This window comes from Cyprinus carpio, chromosome B12 (genome assembly GCF_018340385.1).
Source record: "Cyprinus carpio isolate SPL01 chromosome B12, ASM1834038v1, whole genome shotgun sequence".
Lineage (NCBI taxonomy): Eukaryota > Metazoa > Chordata > Actinopteri > Cypriniformes > Cyprinidae > Cyprinus > Cyprinus carpio.
This window is the reverse complement of record NC_056608.1, coordinates 9,361,301-9,381,847: the sequence shown is the minus strand read 5'-3', so window position 1 is coordinate 9,381,847 and position 20,547 is coordinate 9,361,301. Positions and strand designations below refer to the sequence as shown.

The window sequence follows — 20,547 nt, the reverse complement described above, 5'->3', positions numbered from 1 at the left end:
ATTTAAACCTGTTGTAGAGGACTCGAACACAATATTAGGACACTTAAAAATACCATATGACCTGCTCTTTAAAACAATTTAAAAATCGATTGGTTTATCTCAGAATCTATTTATTTTTATTTATTTTACTTTTACTAAGAGGTGGTGCTGAGAAGTTACCACTTTTATTCCAACAGAGAGCGAAATGTATAGGTGTGCTCGACTTGAAGCAGCACCATGCAGACCGATTGTTGTATGAAATGTGCTATTGTATTCATGTGCAAGTTCAGGGTTCTGGTACTTGAAAGTTTCATGGTTCAAGGTACTTTAAAATATACACTGTATACAGTATGTGTATGCTCCTGAAATAAAATTTCAGAAAGATGTGATGCATTGTTTTTGTTAATATGACTCATCATATACAGTCCCTTTAAGGGTATGATCAAGCATTTTCCATTGTCTAGTCTTTAATAAGCAAACAAAAATCACAATTGTAATATCAAATCGCAATAGTTATATAATCGCAATACTCAGTTATTGCAATATTGAATCGTCACACAAGTATCATGATAGTATTGAATCGGCAGATTAGCATATCGTCCTAGCCAAATAATTTTCATAGTGACCTTTTGTGGAAAGCCATCTTGTTTTGTTTAGGTGGCTAATTCTGAGCTTATAAATTTTGACTGAATTTGAAAATATCATGTGGTCCGACCACTACAGAGTGTTTTCCATTATAGATATGTCTCAGATTGACAGTTTTTTGTGTTTTATATTCAATTGATGGTTTACATACATAAAATACTTTATTTTAGTATAATTTTGAATAGATTTTTATGCAATTTGGGTCATTTCAGACTTAGGTTTATATTTAATCTTTTTACAATATAAGAAAAATAATGCAAAAAAAACTGAGCATGTAATTTTAGTTTGGTAATTATGTAATTACTAGTAATTCATTATTTATTTATTAATAACTATTTTAATTATTTTACCATATTCCACTGCCAAAATTAAAAAAAAAAAAAAAAAAAAACCTCGCCATAGGCAGCATATTAATTCTGATCTTGCAGTCAAGCAAAAAAAAAAAAAAAAAAAAAAAATAAAAAAAAACTTTTTTCGTAAACGGCGTTTGACTTCGTCTTTGCACGTTCAACTTGGTAGGTGCTTTGGTAAGTTGGTACTTCCGCCTACATCATGCGTGAGCTTTTCAACGTGATTACATATTACATGAAGTCATGGACACCCCATCCCAGAGCAGTGCAAGGGTGAGCATTTGTGTTTATAAAGCATATACAAATTTTCTTTTAGAAAATGACCAATCGTTGCACTAGATAAGACCCTTATTTCTCATCTGGTATCGTGTAGAGCCCTCTGAAGCTGCACTGAAACTGTAATTTTGACCTTCAACCGTTTGGTAGCCACTGAAGTCCACTATAAGGAGAATAATCCTGGAATGTTTTCATCAAAAACCTTAATTTATTTTTGACTGACAAAATAAAGATGTAAACATCTTGTATGACATGGGGGTGAGTAAATTATCAGGAAATTTTAATTTGAAAGTGAACTAATCCTTTAAATTGTGTCATCTTATAGGGACCAATGAACAGACATTTAGAAGTTGATTTTAAAATGCAAAGTAGATTATTTAAAATAAAATTAAAGCTATGTAAACACTTGTATTTTTACAACACTATAATAAGTGAGTCCTTTGAGGTAATGAAAAGTTCGACACACCCGATAGCACGCGTTCATCACAGAGACGTCTATTTGATGTCTGCATTTACATCTGCAAAACGTATTTTTTAAGAGTGTTTGCTCATCTGCAATACGTCTATTGGACATTTCCTATCAGATGTCAAATAGACATTTATTAGATGTCTTTAAGATGTTTATGATTTAGAATATATGACATCTTACAGACATCTGTCAAATGTTTGTACACAGCAGATGCTTTCCTGATCAAGCGACTGTCATCATTTTGTATGTAACTTCATAAAACATGCCAGATGTATAACACACATAAAACTGCACAGGTGGCATGTAGTTTAGCAAAAAAAAAAATAATAATCTAACGTAGCTGTCATGTGGCGATTTCGCTTGTAACTACATGAAATATCCATATATCATAGAAAATGGCACTTATTTTCAAAAATTTCTCCCAATTAAAATGAGCCCAATCTTACCATTATCTATCATTTAGATCTAAAGATATTTGGCTTTGTGTTATAACACATAAAACTCCAAATGTGCATGTTATAACTTTATCGTGGTTATTTTATGCTTGTCATTTCATGAAACATGCTCTGATCGTGGAAAATGGCATATCATTATTTACAGCAGATTCTCACGATTGAAATGAGTCCAAAATCAATCCATTGCATCTTTCGTGTGTAAATAATACCTAAACCTATGAATTGAATAAATCAGTTGGAGAGCTCTATTGAACACTTGGCAAGCAGAATGTAAAACCTAGAATATTTGTCTATTTTATCTTTTATATAACTTTTTAAAAATAATAAGGTATGATTTTAAAGTGCCCCATTATGCCTTTTCGAATACTACCTTTCATGCAGTGTGTCATGTAGCTGTATGTGAACATAAACTATCAGCAAAGTTGTGAAGCCGACAGTGCACAATAAATAATGTTATTTCTATCAAAAAGAAAAAAGAAAAAAAAAAAAAACTCGGCTCGCAATCGCCTAAACGAGTCATCAGGAATTCAAATCTTATTCTGTTAGGGCTCTATATGTTACAAAGTAACACATTTGTATAACGTCTGCCCACGTTCTATGTCGCCAACTTGCCTGCCCACAAACAGTAACATTACTGTGTGGTTAACATCATGTCTAGAAGACGCTGTATCCTACGCTGTGATAATAAATTTGTTTTTAATACATCTTATAATTACCAAACTTGTCAACACTTGACACTTACCACTAAGAAACGTCCTGCTCCAGTCGTGCTATCGAATTAGTCTCTTGTCGATCAGCCAGTTCAACCGTTTCATCATCAGACTCAGACTCGAATTGGTAAGGTACAATCAATACCTTCTCTTCTATGTACTGGCAATTCTCCAGGGGTCTCATTTATAAAACTCTCCGTAGATTTCATCCTAAAATTTTACGTAGGCACAAAAGCTAGATTTTGCGTACACCCAAAAGTTTTCAGATTTATAAAACCATGCGCACGCCAGAACCTGCGCAAAAATCTCTTTATAAATTCCAGTCAGTGGAAGATTGTGCATACGTGCATTTCCACCTCATCTCCTCCCCGAAATCACCAAATATGGAGCTTACAACGCCTAGTTTTACTATGCATAACCTCATCTGCATATGATTTCCATGCGAATTCCCATGCACGTGACACCATGTTTAACACAGAGACAGTAGGGAAATAGTATCCTTGTTATGTTTTAGAATAAATATACGAAAATATCCATAAAAACAAAATGGTTTCAAATACAGTACATGTCAAAAGTTTGGAAACATTACTATTTTTAATGTTTTTGAAAGAAGTTTCTTCTGCTCATCAAGCCTGCATTTATTTGATCAAAAATGAAAAAAAAATGTAATATTGTGATATATTATTACCATTTAAAATAAGTGTTTTTAAATTTATTATACTTTAAATTATCATTTATTTCTGTGATGCAAAGCTGAATTTTTAGGATCATTATCACATGATTCTTTAGAAATCATTCTGATATGATGATTCATTATCAAAGTTGGAAACCGTTCTGCTGCTTAATATTTTTTCAGAACATGTGATACTTTTTTAGGATACTTTGATGAATAAAAAAGAAAAAGAAAAAAAAAAAAAAAAAAAAAAAGAAGCTATGTTTAATTAAAAAAAAAATATTTTGTAATAACAATATACAGTCGTGGCCAAAAGTTTTGAGAATTACATAAATATTAGTTTTCAAAAAGTTTGCTGCTAAACTGCTTTTAAATCTTTGTTTCAGTTGTTTCTGTGATGTACTGAAATATAATTACAAGCACTTCATACGTTTCAAAGGCTTTTATCGACAATTACATGACATTTATGCAAAGAGTCAGTATTTGCAGTGTTGGCCCTTCTTTTTCAGGACCTCTGCAATTCGACTGGGCATGCTCTCAATCAACTTCTGGGCCAAATCCTGACTGATAGCAACCCATTCTTTCATAATAACTTCTTGGAGTTTGTCAGAATTAGTGGGTTTTTGTCTGTCCACCCGCCTTTTGAGGATGGACCACAAGTTCTCAATGGGATTAAGATCTGGGGAGTTTCCAGGCCATGGACCCAAAATTTCAACATTCTGGTCCCCGAGCCACTCAGTTATCACTTTTGCCTTATGGCACGGTGCTCCATCGTGCTGGAAAATGCATTGTTCTTCACCAAACTGTTGTTGGATTGTTGGAAGAATTTGCTGTTGTAGGGTGTTTTGGAACCATTCTTTATTCATGGCTGTGTTTTTGGGGCAGAATTGTGAGTGAGCCCACTCCCTTGGATGAGAAGCAACCCCACACATGAATGGTGTCAGGATGCTTTACTGTTGGCATGACACAGGACTGATGGTAGCGCTCACCTTTTCTTCTCCGGACAAGCCTTTTTCCAGATGCCCCAAACAATCGGAAAGGGGCTTCATCGGAGAATATGACTTTGCCCCAGTCCTCAGCAGTCCATTCACTATACTTTCTGCAGAAGATCAATCTGTCCCTGATGTTTTTTTTGGAGAGAAGTGGCTTCTTTGCTGCCCTTCTTGACACCAGGCCATCTTCCAAAAGTCTTGGCCTCCCTGTGCGTGCAGATGCGCTCACACCTGCCTGCTGCCATTCCTGAGCAAGCTCTGCACTGGTGGCACTCCGACTTTCTTGGACGCCCTGAAGCCTTCTTTACAAGAATTGAATCTCTTTCCTTGAAGTTCTTGATGAACCTATAAATTGTAGATTTAGGTGCAAATCTTAGTAGCCACAATATCCTTGCCTATGAAGCCATTTTTATGCAACGCAATGATGGCTGCACGTGTTTCTTTGCAGGTCACCATGGTTAACAATGGAAGAACAAGGATTTCAAGCATCACCCTCCTTTTAACATGTCAAGTCTGCCATTCTAACCCAATCAGCCTGACATAATGATCTCCAGCCTTGTGCTCGTCAACATTCTCACCTGAGTTAACAAGATGATTACTGAAATGATGATCTCAGCAGGTCCTTTAATGACAGCAATGAAATGCAGTGGAAAGGTTTTTTTGGGATTAAGTTAATTTTTTAATGGCAAAGAAGTACTATGCAATTCATCTGATCACTCTTCTTAACATTCTGGAGTATATGCAAATTGCTATTATAAAAACTTAAGCAGCAACTTTTCCAATTTCCAATATTTATGTAATTCTCAAAACTTTTGGCCACAACTGTACACTACTGGTCAGTAATTTGGGGTCAGTAATTTTTTTTTTTTCTTTTTTTTTAAATAAAATCAATACTTTTATTCAGCAAGGATGTGTTAAATTGATAAAAAGTGATAGTAAAGAAAATATATTATTAGAATATTTATTATTAGATTTTTTTTTTTTTTTTTTAAATAAACCTTTTTTAACCTTTTATTCATCAAATATATTAGACAGAATATTAGAATGATTTCTAAATGATCATGTGATAGACTGGATGTTACATGTGACACTGAAGGCTGGAGTAATGATGCTGAAAATTCAGCTTTGCATCACAGGAATAAATTATTTTTTTTAAAAGTATATTAAAATAGAAAACTATTATTTTAAGTTGTAATAATATTTACAATATTACTGTTTTTTTTTTTCTGTATTTTTGATCAAATAAATGCAGGCTTGATGAGCAGAAGAGACTTCTTTCAAAAACATTAAAAATAGTAATGTTTCCAAACTTTTGACCTGTACTGTAGTTCTCAGATATTTTAGATGATCTCATTCTTTTACACTCACCAAATAGAATTTCAATTATTACAAATTAAATGTATGCAGTTTTGCTGATACATATTTTAGCTTTTTTAGTGGAAACCGATAAGCCCATATTTATTGCAGCAACAGCTTTTAAAATGCCTTCAGGGAGTCAAGAGCTAAACAAAAAGGCCTATTTTGCTCCAAAACAGTGTAACTTTATGCCATCACCACAGAATTTTAAGCAGATACACCTAACATGCAGGGGAATATCAAAAGAAAATTCTAAAAAAAATTCTCAGCAGAAGAATGTCTAAATGATTTTTCCCCCCTGAAAGTACAGAAAGTTTTCTAACAAATGATGCCAACCAACTCTCATTGCTAAAGTCTTCAAGTTAGGAGTCATTATTTTTTTGTGTGTCACTCAGAAAAAAACTACAGTGAGGCAAAAATGCCCTCATGGCTTAAAGGGTTAAACAGACATCTTGCAGACGTATTGGGCTATCTGGGACACTTGTGGTCTTCATACTCACTTGAATACTTGGGCTAAAAACAGGAAATACGTCATATAAGTAGTCAAGTGCAAAGACCACAAGTGTGGGGATTTAGACAAGGCATAAATCTTTCATTTGCGGATTCGAAACTCTGTATCGTGTACTTTCGTCTAGCACAACCGCTGACTTAAAACAAGCGAATGATGCACACGAATACTGCTAAACGCTATTTAAATCATACAAATAGCCATATTGTAGTGTACATTTGTACTTCATGATTTCTATATTCGTATGCTTGCCATGGCATTTACATAATATAATACAGTAAATAGATCAGTAATGGCCCGTGTCTCAAAAAGGCACAATGGTACTTTCATAGCTAACTCAGCAGGATTTTGTCTCCCGTGCACAATCCGTAATGGACTACACAGGCAAATTGAGTGTTTTAAGTTAATTGTGTTTGCCGTACCGGATCCATCCTCCGCTCGGAGCAGCTCGGAGACCGCGGCAGTGCTGCTGTGGGATGAGTCTACATCTGGGCTGCTGCTCCGGACCGTCGCCATCTTCAGAACTCGACCACAAGAGTTGACCCGATAACAGTAAAGCAGAAAGACGTCCTCAACACTACATCAGAGCTCCGTCGTGTTAAAATAGTTTGGTCCCCTTTAATATAGACAGCCAACAAAGCGCACTGAAACCGGTGGAAAACTCTGAACAGCAATGGAGAACATTGATCAAGAATGTAATGACATCATCTTCTTCCTCGGTTTTTGGCGCAACCGCTTCCTGTGTGCATATCGCCACCTACTGTGTTGGTGTCATATGATTTCTTCTTCTTCTTCTTCTTCTTCTTCTTCTTCTTCTTCTTCTTTAGTTTTTTGGCTCATGACAATAGTGCCACCTACAGTAGCCTACGTTGCTGTTGTGCAGTCATTTTAGCTATTACCTTAAAAATGACATGTGAACATATAAAAAAAAAAGGGGGGGGGGGGTTAATAAATAAATAAAAATAACAATAATAATTATAATCCTTCATAAATTTGAAACTCTTCCCTATACCAGATTCCCACATTCCAGGGTCCCATCTGGCGCTGCCTCTCCAGCTCCTCCAGAATGCTTCCCATGGTTCCCTAAAATCCAGATCAGGCTACAGCATCCCTATTTGATTTTAAAACCTCTTGCTCAACCCTGTACTATAAATGTATTTTATTAGTAGCCTTTCCTACTCTATTTTTATAAAACTCATATTCTAACAAGTACCCCAAATCCTTATTTACCTTACCCTTTTTATTAAAGAATGTTATTAATTCCTTTCTTTCTTCGTCATACTTTTTACAATCGTATATTACATGCTGTACTGTTTCTTTTCCCCCACAATACTCACATAAACCATTCTCATGTACTCCAGTAATAAATATTGATGCATTCAGTCCTGTGTGTCCAAGTCTCATCCTTGTTATAATGACTTGTTCCCTCCTGTTTCTACCACTAATGTTTTGTTTATTATTAAAAATAAATATATATATTAAATAAATGCCTCCCCTTATTATCTGAATTCCATATTTCCTTTAAAATATTTTCCATAGTTATAGTTTTAACTTCACCTTTAATTAAAGCAACATTAACATGTACCTCTTCCTTTTTTAAAGCATATTTTGCCAATTCAACAGCTGTTTCATTTCCCAATATGCCCACATGTGCTGTTACCCAGCAGAAACCGACCTTTTATTTGTATACGCCATAATGATGTCAATATTTCACTTAATAAGTCTTCTCTACATGAATGATGGATGGACAACGATGTTAACACAGAAGCAGAATCAGAGCATATCACTGCACTGTCTGGTCTTGCCTCTTCAATCCACATCAATCCTATTATGATAGCGACCATTTTAATTGCATATTGATAGCTTAGATGTTACTCTTTTAGTTATTGATACATTCAAGTCCGGGATAAAAACTTCTATTCCTGCAATCCCTATATTTGGGTCTTTTGATCCATTTGTATAAATATGCATACTCGCAAAAAAACTTGTCTGTAAATGTCTATTCACCATATATTTCATATTACACATTTCCTCCAAGTCCATTTTCTTGTCTAGTATTTCCAAATCAATTTTAACTTGAATTAACCAAGCTGGTACCTGACCCCATACTACATTGTATATTTTCAATCTGATATCTTTCTGCTAGTTGATCAATATTCCATCAAAAACCCTTCCCTTTTTCCTTTGTATATTCCCAATGAATATTCAATACATCTTTAGAAATATGTTCTCCAGCATGGCTCTCCACTGATGTCCAATATACCAGGGAGAATTTTACTCTACGTAGACTTAATGACATTTATTTTGCCCCTACTAATAGTGCATTGACTTGAGTTGATTTAGTTGCTCCTAGACATAGCCTGAGTGCTCTGTATTGTATTCTGTCTAATCTCCTTAATGTTGCTGATGCTGCATCATACACCATATATCCATAATCAAGTATAGATCTGATCAGGGCTTGATATATTGTTAACATAGATTTCCTATCAGCTCCCCACTCTTTTCCAGCAACTGATCTCATCACATTTAACATTTTCCTTCAGTTTTTGTTTGTTTCTTCAATATGTCTATTCCAAGTATAACTTTCATCTAACCAAATTACCAGATACTTAAAAACATAAACTCTTTCTAAAGATTTACCACATAATAACAACTCAATGTCTGTTGGAAGTTTCCTTTTCCTACTAAAGAACATAAAACATGATTTACTTGTTGACATTTTAAAACTCCATTCTATTGTCCATTTTTCCACCTTTTTAATAACTGTTTGCATACATGCAGTCATGTCCCAGAGAGCAACATAGTGTTGGCCCAGATCCGGCCCACATCTGGCCCCTTGTGAAATCCATGTGGGCCAGATGTGGGCCGGATCTGGGCCGACATAGGTTGCTGTCTTGGGTGGAAAACATTTCAACCTCTCCTCCAAATAGCGTCATCATCAGCATATAAAGCACATCCCACACCATATCCTTAAGTTGTCAAAAATATAATTAATCATAGTATTAATTAAAAAGAACTGGACTGACAAAAATCCCTTGTGGGATACCATTTTCAGCTTCAAAAGTCGAAGATTGACTTAATCCAACTTGAACTACAAAGGTTCTTTCAAATAAAAAACGGTAACAGCCAATTATACATGTAGCCATCTTTTCCTATCCTTGCTGCTTTACTTAACAGTCCTTCTCTGATTTAAATCTAGTGGCTCTTTTGTGTTTGTGTCGCAAGTTCAGTGACGTCATTGTGATGTCATTCAAGATATGTCTACAAATGTTTTAACCAAACTGAAGTACTTGAATATTTTGTAACCATGTCCTGCTGTGTCATAATTCCTAATATTAAGATTGCAAACCTTTCTTTATATTATTCATAAGTGTTTCCATTTTCTCTTGTTTTAGTACTATTCTAAAGAAATGAGCCTGCTGGGAAAAGACTTAAAAAATACAAAGTAAACAAGTTAAAGGGGTCATATGATGCAATCTCTTTGGACTTCTTAGTGCATAAATAAGATCTGTAAAGTTACAAAGACTAAAGTCTCAAATCCAAACGATATTCTTTATAAACGTTAAGAGTCAACCACAACCCCCTAAAACGGCTTGTTCTAACATGCCCCCACATGTCTACATCACTATGTGGGAAGATTTGCATAACGCCACCCAAATGTTCACGCAAAGAAAGAAGGCGTAACATGACTAGAAATCAGTGGTTAAGTTGTATTTCAACACTGTTCCAGAACAGTCCAACCCAAATATTCAGATGTGTGCTGCGCATTTTATGGAGAATGATGACTGTTTCCTGAACCAGTAGCCTGCAATGCGTCTGTGGCACAACGGCTGTTTCTTTAAAGTTGGGCAGTTCAAACTTTGCAAGGACAGTCTGGCGCTTCTGACTCAGCCTGTAAGAATGTTTTTTATATTTAAATAATTTGATGATTCAAACGTGAGTTTTGAGCAGTAGAGTAGGCTTGTTGTTTCTCAGATCACAAATGGAGACATGGTTTTATGTTTACGCAGCACGATACGCAACGCAATGCGTAAAAAGACAGTATAAGTCATTATAATCCAGGCATTCCCAAAGTGTGGGGGTGCGCGAGAGGAAAAATGTAATGGCGGTCTGTTTTTTAAGTGGGATTTTTCCATACCATAAAAAAACATGAACAGTAAACATTTCCTTTGTAATTGCTTTTATTTTAAATAAAAAACTAAAAATTATTAGTTTTTGATAGAAACGTAGAAGAAGACAGCTGCTGTCTTCTTCTACGCACTGCTCTTCTTTTATGCACTGCAGGCTAGGCTATATGCTAACTTAATTGCAATTTAATTCAATGTACTGTCGTTCTAATTTCCATAACCGTTGTGTTATGATGATGATGATGCTAGCTCCATGGTCATTTAATAGGCCTAGCCTATTGCTGCAATGTTTCTTTTACGCGGCTGAAAATAACCGTGCTTTCTGTTACTGAGCCTGCTTTCTGTTACAGAGCAGCTGGACTGAGTCTCGGGCTGCTGGCCTGGGAGATGGCATAGTATGTAAAGGGGCGTAACATTTCCATCACACACTTGAGGAATTCAGCCAATCACAACGCACTGGATAGCTGGCTAATCAGAGCACACCTCGCTTTTTCAGAACGATGAGCTTTGTAAAAATCGACGTGTTTCAGAAAGGCTTGGCATAGAGGAGAAACAATAATATACAGTGTGTGGAAAACAATGTGTTTTTTTTTTAACTTAAACCGCATAAACACATTGCATTACACCAAATACACAAAATAATGTTCTTTTTAGCAGCATCATATGACCCCTTTAATACACACATTTTTGCTGAAATTCATTGTGCTGTTGTTGTTAACAGGCATGGTTTATTTGCTCTGCCTTAGGATTGCAAGTGTCCTGGGACTGGTAAGGGGGTGAGTGGAAGCTTGTGGAGCTTCTCAGGGAGGACATCGAACTCCAGAGAGAGAGGAGGGAATGGATAGACTGTTTTCTTTTCTTGAGAGAATGCTTAACAAATACATTATTTATTAGCCATTCTCTATTAGGCAATAGAAAGCAGTGGAGAAATGGGTACATTACAGTTTTTCAATATCTTTTTTTAAATGTCACATTGTCAATGAAACAACCTAATTTCTGTAATTTATTTTTGTGATGTAAGTTAAAAATTATATTTAGTTGTATACATTATTCATTTTTGTAGTGTAATTTATTTGTGTATGTAACCCAGTAGAAATATGTTCTTTAGTATAAGATATACAAGTTTGAATTAATCATTTCAAAGTTTAATAAATATTTCAAAAAATAAAAAAAGTTAAGATTCATTGACCAGCAAAGAAGTTATGATTTTGCTCAATGAGAGAAATGCCTATGGAGTAATGTTCATTTACTGTATACAGCATTTAAAATGTTAAATATTTGTTGGGTAATAATATATGTGAAAAATGCTTAAAAGATGCCTGTGAAAATAGTAAGAAAGAGTTACACAAATGTTTCGTGAATTTATTTTATTTCTGAAAGTTTTGTGTATGAACCAATCACAGGAGAGGTCAAGGATAAGAAGGAAGTGAGAGTCAGACGTGAGTGAGACGAATGCGAGTGAGTTTTGGCCATAGACAGTAAAAGAAATGGACACAGCGACCCCGTTGGACTCAATGGAGACAAGTGAAGTCAATTAGAAGCACGCACTTCCTGGGGGTCAACGTACTGCGCAGACTCAAACACACCTTGATGACGTAAATGTCACGTGAGCAACGTGTCTGACAATTGTAAGTCTTCTAATCGCTGTGCCAAGAGAAATCTGAATCACCCACCAAATCTTGCAGACGTTGTTGAATAATTTTGTCCCGTTGCCTTTATGGACTCTCTGTGGGCTTCTCCCTTGACTTCATGCCTCCACGTCCCCCCGATTGCCTCATAGACAGTAAAAGATTGTCTGCGAGCTTCTCCTCCTGTCCATACGGAAATTTCTCTACTGTGCGACAGAGAGTTGCAGGTTATGATGCAATCGTTAGCCTATTTTTACAAAAACTGCTTCTACGGGGCCATAACCTAAGATACAAGGTAATGGGGCCTTTTATACATTTTCGTGATTCTTTAGAAATAATGAATGTACAATTGGAGTCTTTAAACGCTTCAGATGTACAGTTATTCGCTGTCAAAGTGACGCCAAAATGAATGGGAGTCAATGGAATGCTAACAGCAGGTGGGGGTCCGCTAGCCAATGGCGGCGCCCAGGGATGCTTCAATAAAATATGAAACTCTGCCCCCCTGGTTTTGGCGGAGAGAAAAGACAGTTACTGTTAATGTAATGCACCAGAAAATGAAAGTGTTCAACACGAACTCTTATACAAGACATTAGTGGTGATAGTTCTGTTTGTTTGAGTGATAAACTCATCACAGTTATGACAGACATAACTTTGAGTTAGCCGCTGATTTAGTGGCTAGTGTTTTGCATGGACTTTGCTGATAAGCTAGCGACCTTAATTAGTTAAGCCTGTGTGAAGATATGAGACCGACGATGATCAAAGACTTTCCCGGAGCCGGATAGCGTTATCGAGTGATGGACTTTGCTGAGATCGTCAACCATGTGAATCTTCTCTTTAACCGTCTTCTCTTCATCGTGAATCCTCTCGTCCTGTCTTCTGCTGTTGACGCCTTTGATCCAGTGCACGTGAGGTTACATTCACATTGAGTAATGGTACCACCTGTTTGTTTGGCCTGCGTGATGAACCAGCCATTGTGTTTAAGGCTACAATGTACCCGAGCTACATTCAGGCCTGCATCATTTGAACATTTGAAGGGCTATTTCACGTTAAACTAGGTTTTTGCCGGCTATTTTATTTTCTTGGGCCCTTATGTGTTAAATGTGAATTTAAATGCATTTGTGATGTGAAAAGTGAGTTTGACCATACATATTTAATTTCTGACCTTCCTTTTCTAAGTAAATCTGGTATACTTTTTGTAAGTTAATTAAGAGAAATTTTGGGTTAAACGTGAAAGTGTTTATAGGAGAAAAGTATTTCTAAGACATTTAATTTCCTGTTAAAGTGTAAATTTTACTGCTTAAATAGTGATTTAAAGGGAAAAAGTATTTCATTTAATATGCTAGTAATCACACACACACACAAGTTAAACACTTATACATTTATCAGTGAAACCTCATTACTTTTATTGGACAGATATTTAAAGAACTCAGGATTGCCATCTCCCATCATAGTTTAGCATGCTAGAGAGGCACTACATAAAATGGAGGCAACACTGGGATAATTAGTGTGGGTTTTTTTGTTTTTTACATTTTGCATTGAAATTAGCATTTTGAAGCTTTAACAATGCATTGGCTCCAAAATACACAACTTTTGATCCAATTTCGCAGCATGATTTCTCGACCACCACAAATACTGACCTAACTAAATACTGATTTTTGTGCACTTTTCACTGTACCAATATTTTAAATTGTCCTTTGAACTATTGCATGGCAAAAAAGTGTTACCTTGCCAAAGCACTGACAGAACTAATTGATCTTTTGCCCACTGTCATCTAGACCAGCACGCACCACCCCATCTGCCCCCTGGCTGTCCGATGTTCTCCGTGAACATCGCTCTAAACTCAGGGCTGCAGAGAAGAAATGGCATAAATCAAGAAACTCTACTGACCTCAGTGTGTATCAGTCTCTCCTCTCTTCCTTCTCTGCAAATGTCTTCACTGCTAAAACATCATACTACCACAACAAAATTAACAACTGTTGAGACGCTCGGACACTCTTCAAAACTTTCTCTTCTCTTCTTAATCCGACTCCACCTCCTCCTCCATCGACTCTTACAGCTGACGACTTTGCAGTTTTCTTCACAAATAAGACAAGAACCATCAGTGACCAATTCTCCACCCCGCAGACTGAGGATAACTTCACAACGACTAATGCACACTCTCTCTCTCCTCTTCTCTCCCCTCTCAGATCACCTCCTTCAAGCGATTTCTTCTTCAGTCATACCTACTACTTGTCCGCTTGATCCGATCCCCACTCACCTCCTTCAAGCGATTTCTTCTTCAGTCATACCTTCACTTACTCACATTATCAATTCCTCTCTTCACTCTGGAACATTTCCCTCAGCATTTAAGCAGGCTCGGGTAAGCAAGAAACCCCATCTCTAAACCATCTCTAAATCCGGCACTTCTAGAAAACTACAGACCGGTATCCATTCTTCCATTCATTGCAAAGACACTTGAACGAGCTGTGTTCAACCAGCTCTCTATGTTTCTTGTACAGAACAACCTCCTGGACAGCAACCAATCTGGCTTCAAAAGCGACCACTCAACTGAGACTGCCCTGCTTTCGGTTACTGAAGCCCTGCGACTGGCAAGAGCAGCTTCAAAATCCTCAGTACTCATTTTCCTTGACCTGTCTGCTGCTTTTGACACCGTTAATCACCAGATTCTCCTGTCCACCCTCAGAAAGATGGCCATCTCTGGAACCGCACTCCAGTGGTTTAAGTCCTCCCTTTCTGATAGATCCTTCAGGGTGTCTTGGAGGGGTGAAGTTTCTAAGTCACAACAACTTGCTACTGGGGTTCCTCAAAGCTCAGTACTTGGACTTCTCTTCTCCCTCTACATGACGTCATTAGGATCTGTCATTCAGAAGCATGGCTTTTCCTATCACTGCTACGCTGATGACACTCAACTCTACTTCTCATTCCAACCAGATGACCCAACGGTAGTTGCTCGCATTTCAGCCTGTCTGAGTGACATTTCTAGCTCGATGAATGACCATCACCTTCAGTTCAACCTTACTAAGACTGAACTGCTGGTGGTTCCAGCTAACCCATCGTTTCATCACAACTTCTGTATACAGCTGGGTTCGTCAACCATAACTCCTTCCAGGACAGCCAGAAACCTAGGAGTTGTGATGGATCATCAGTTAAGCTTCACAGACCATATTGCTACAATGACCCGGACCTGCAGATTTGCCTTATACAACATTAGGAAGATTAGACCCTTCCTGTCAGAGCAAGCCACCCAACTTCTTGTCCAAGCTCTTGTTCTCTCCAGACTGGACTATTGTAATGCTCTCCTGGCGGGCCTTCCTGCATGTACTATCAAGCCTCTGCAACTAATCCAGAGTGCAGCAGCGAGGGTTGTCCTCAATGAGTCAAAACCAGCTCACGTTACTCCTCTCCTCATCAGTTTACACTGGCTACCAGTAGCCGCTCGCATCAAATTCAATGTACTGATGCTTGCCTACAAGACGACCACTGGCACGGCACCAACATACCTAAGCTCATTAGTTCAATCTTATGCACCCTCCAGAAGTTTGTGCTCTGCAAGTGAACGACGCCTTGTGGTGCCATCCCAAAGAGGTTCAAAATCACTCTCACGGACCTTTTCCTGGACTGTGCCCAGCTGGTGGAATGACCTCCCAATCTCAATTCAAACATGAGTCTTTACTCATTTTCAAAAAACATCTAAAGACTCATCTTTTTTGCTAGGACTTAACCAAATAATACTCGTACTTACCTTTTCTTTTCTTGTCTATCATATTCTTAAAAAAAAAAAAAAAAAAAACCTGGCTACGTGTTCTGTACTAGACTAACTGAGACTTGTAATGGCACTTGTATACCGTTGTTCTTCTCTTGTTGATCTGATTGCTTCTATTGTTCTCGTTTGTAAGTCGCTTTGGATAAAAGCATCTGCTAAATGATTAAATGTAATGTAAATCTTAATAGTTTTGTTGAGCACTCCAAATGCAAACTTTGCATTCAACAATTAGGCAGCGATTGACAGCCAATGGCATACAGGCATCATCAGATTGACAATACTCTAGCCCAATGATGTTGGGGCATCCAGTGGGGTGCAGCAATCATTTCAGGGTGGCTGTGGGACTTACAACCCTGGGTGCTTTTCATATGGAAGGCTGCATCCTACGAAGGCTGCAAATATTGGCTGGCAAGTCATCAAACGTTGCTGAAAGCCATCTCAGTCAGAAGGATCATTGGAAGGCAGCCTTCGTTTTATGTCCTTCATTCAGCTGAATATGAAGGATGCATGGGATGTATCCTCCGCGACCTTCAGTCACCCACAATCCTTTGTACACATTCCCTTTCATGATAATGAATTGATGGAAAAACAAGTTCGTACTGAGATTGTCTGGATTTATTATGAAATGAAGACAAAAATAATGTTTTCTGACATATAAAGCATTATCTTTTGTTTTGGTGCAAATTACTGCCAATTGTCAATAATGTAAGCCACTGGTAGACTGCAGACAGCTGTTATTCACTGTATTGCATTAATGGAAAGGCAAATAATATAAAAATTTGTAATACAAAGTATTTTCCCAAAACTTTTATAAATTTAGTTTTATTCGTATTCTCTACAAGACTCTGTAACTAAATCAACATATGTGACGTAGCCACGCGCACTTACTAGACCGTCTCGTTCTAGTGTTAAATGCCTAGGAGGACACTATAGCCTACAAGCCTCTGAAGTCAAGTCAAGTCACCTTTATTTATATAGCGCTTTTAACAATACAGATTGTCAAAGCAACTGTACAACATTAATTAGGAAAACTCTGTGTCAATAATGACAATAGTAAATACTAATTTTTTCAGTTAAAGTCAGTTCATCATTGAATTCAGTGATGTCATCATCCAGCTCAGTTCAGTTTAAATAGTATCTGTGCAATCAAGTCAACGATATAGTTGAAATTAAGTGTCCCCAACTAAGCAAGCCAGAGGCGACAGCGGCATGGAACCAAAACTCCATCTGCAACAGAATGGAGAAAAAACCTTGGGAGAAACCAGGCTCAGTCGGGGGGCCAGTTCTCCTCTGGCCAGACGAAACCAGCAGTTCAATTCCAGGCTGCAGCAAAGTCACATTGTGCAGAGGACTCAACTTGTCTGAGACAAAGTCTTTACAGGGTATCCGGGGCTCATCTAGTTTTCCTGGTCTCCGCTGACTTTCGGAGCTGCAGAGGTCCTCTCTAGATGCTGATCCACCATCTGGGCTGGATACGTACTGGATCCGGGTGACTGCAGTGACCATCTGATCTGGATACAGACTGGATCTGGTTGGCTATGGTGACCTCGGAATAGGGATGTCAACGATTAATCGATGATCGATTAATTGTTGATAAGAGATGCAATCGATTAAGGCTGTCGATGGTCGGTTAACCGATTTAATGTTGGGCTGCTGCGGCTCATGCGCAGAACACGTGCGAGAGGCTCTGAGTGACGTATAAACGCATCAACATTCATTCACAATGTACAAATTAAGCTTTTAATGTGATTTAAACTTTAAAGTACATTATAATAGAAACAACATCAAAGTTCTTCAAACATAAAAAGCAATAGAAATGTAGTAACTAATTAATTTCATCAGATAACTGTTTCATATCCTGCGCTTTGCAGGGCTGCGGGACACAGGACAGGACAGGTAGTCTATATATTCCTACAACTTGTTAATTCGTTCCTACGACTTATTAATTCGTGGCAATTGTCCATGTTTTGGACAATTGCCACAAATTATTAATTTTGTTCCCTAAATAACCCATGATTTAAGTGAAATAAGGGAACAAATTAATAAATCGAACGAATTCTTAATTCATGAAATCTTTAATTTCCCTTCCCATGTTTACGACAGTATAAGAGATGCGAAAACAATTATTAAAAGTGAAAGTTAATAAGATAAACCTGCGAAATTAGAGGGTTAGACTGTGAAGATTTAGGAAAAAGAAACAATGCCTATATGTTATTGAATTTGTGAAAATTCGTGACTAACCGGCAAACCAGAACAAAGCCGCGTAAATGAAGGCTATGGGCTCGAACGCATCAAGAGGCATCTAACATTTTCCTATTATTCCTCTAATAAACAAAGCTTTTATACCACACTTGTCATAATCAGAGCTTATAATTTGTAAATAAATAATTACTGGATTCAAAACAGCAATTAAAAGGCGCTGTGACCGACACAGACAATACTTTCCCGGAGCGTTCACTGATGTCACTAAACGGTGCAGCCGAGCATCGTTAACAAGTTTCTGCACGGACCTCACTAGTGCACAGGTTCTCAAGCCCTGGGACAAAATGGGATGCTTTAAGGAAAATTTATAGCCTATATAATTAATAGGCCCAACATAAAAATAACAATTTGTTTTCATGATTGTTTATTTATTTATTTTTTTTAAATATGCGAAATATATCTGACTTCAATAATTAAGATAACGGATTTAAAACAGAAGTGTGGCTGCGCTCCACAAGTTCACGGAAAGAAAAAAAGGATGATAACGCATTCTGTTTGTTTGCGTTATTTTACAAGAGCACACATCTTCTGTTTTTATTGTGTGTGCGCACAAATGGAAGTAAACACTTTAGCGGAAAAGGTTTTTTTTTTTTTTTTTGTCTCAGCTGTTTCGATCGCGCCGGAGCCTGCCGCACACGTATTCCAGCAATTCAAACTTACTTCGCAGTCTGTTCATTATCAAAATAAAATAGTCAACTGTAGGATATCAGATGTTAATATATCCAAAGTTCATCAGAGGTGTAGAAACTTGATGGCGTGTCTGATTAAAACACGGGACAGATACCAGTCCTTTGCTCTCTTTTATTTTTAAATTCAAGATGATTATTCATAGACAATTCCCATAGCATGGAGATGGACAGATGTTATTAGATGGACAGGATGAACTGGATGGACAACGTGTACAAGATGTACAAGATGGTCTTAAGTCACTACAAACAGTACAATAAAAGAAATCAAACTCATAATACATCAACAAACATATCAACATGTATATATACACTCAATCCAAACGATAAATTGGCAAACAAACTTACTTAACGCATCCTAAGGAAAGGACTCAAAGGACATGGTTGGGTGTCCATTCAAACACCCCACACCCTCACCAAAGGAAGAGAAACAAAGGAAGGAAGTGAGGTCTATTTATAGACCTTGACCAGGAGGTGTATGGGTAATGTAGTGCACTTGCATGGGTATTGTAGTCTGCTTGGAATTGTGGGATATGTAGTACATATATATATATGGGAAAAAGAAAAGGAAAAATGAAAGATAAGGGTCAAATTCACAACAGCCGCCCCCGAATACAGTCAAGTATTCGCTATCACTCATCTATTTTAGGTAATGGAATCAACTTAGCAACTGGACGTACATATGTCTTTCCATTGATAACAATCTCAGCTACTCTAACGCGCCCATCCTGACTAGGTAAGAGACGTACTACCCTACCAATGGGCCATAATGCTCTTGGGAGTTGAGAATCAATAACTAACACGACAGCAGAGTCATTTAGATTAGGTTGTTCGTCGGTTCCATTTTTGACGGAGCTGCTGACCTGGTAGATAATATCGGATAAAGGATGTCCAGAACTGGTCCACGAGGACCTGGCTATGGCGCCAAGATCGGCGGCCAAAGAGCTTAGTGTTGGCATAAATCACCTGAGGTAGAGAAGAGTCTCGCCGCCCCATGAGGAGGAGATTTGGAGTGATGGGGTCGAGATCTGAAATGTTTGAAGAGGCGTAACCAAGTGGCTTCGAATTTAACACTCCTTCAACTTCAGTCAAAACTGTTTGTAGGACTTCTGCTGATACTGTTTGACTGCCAAGTACCACCCGAAGAGCTGTTTTAACTGAACGGACCTCTCTTTCCCATGACCCCCCAAAATGAGGAGCTTGTGGTGGATTAAACTTGAATTTAATCTGCTGACTTTCCAACTTGACTTGCAACTCAGTGGTAAGGTTTTGGAAAGCTTCCTTTAATTCTCTTGCAGCTCCACGGAAATTACTTCCTTGATCACAAAGAATCTCATAAGGCCTTCCTCTCCTAGATATGAAGCGGCGTAGGGCCATTAGAAAGCTGTCCACATTTAAAACTGCTCAACAAATCAAGATGCATACATCGAGTGGTCTGGCATTTAAACAGAATGCCCAATCTCTTCTCCATTCTACGGCCAATAGTGACATGAAAGGGACCAAAACAGTCCATTCCGGTGGACCAAAAGGGAGGTTTAAACAACCGGAGCTTGGAGCTTGGCAGATCTGACATTTGAGGGATAGATGGCTTAGCTCTCCACTTTCTACATTGTAAACAAGACCACTGATGTTTTTTTACGGCTTGTCTCCCTCTAATTATCCAGTAAT

The 20,547-nt window shown here is 37.6% G+C and overlaps 1 protein-coding gene across 1 annotated transcript in view; it reads right to left on the bottom strand.

The window, feature by feature from the left end:
- The window catches only part of LOC109062073 (mediator of RNA polymerase II transcription subunit 1-like), a 192,377-nt gene extending 185,185 nt beyond the window's left edge, over nt 1-7,192 (bottom strand). Inside the window, 1 exon segment of the mRNA XM_042735243.1 lies at nt 6,836-7,192. Within this exon segment, the coding sequence (XP_042591177.1) occupies nt 6,836-6,929 (94 nt within the window). The 5' untranslated portion in view covers nt 6,930-7,192.
- Nucleotides 7,193-20,547: the final 13,355 nt, after the last annotated feature.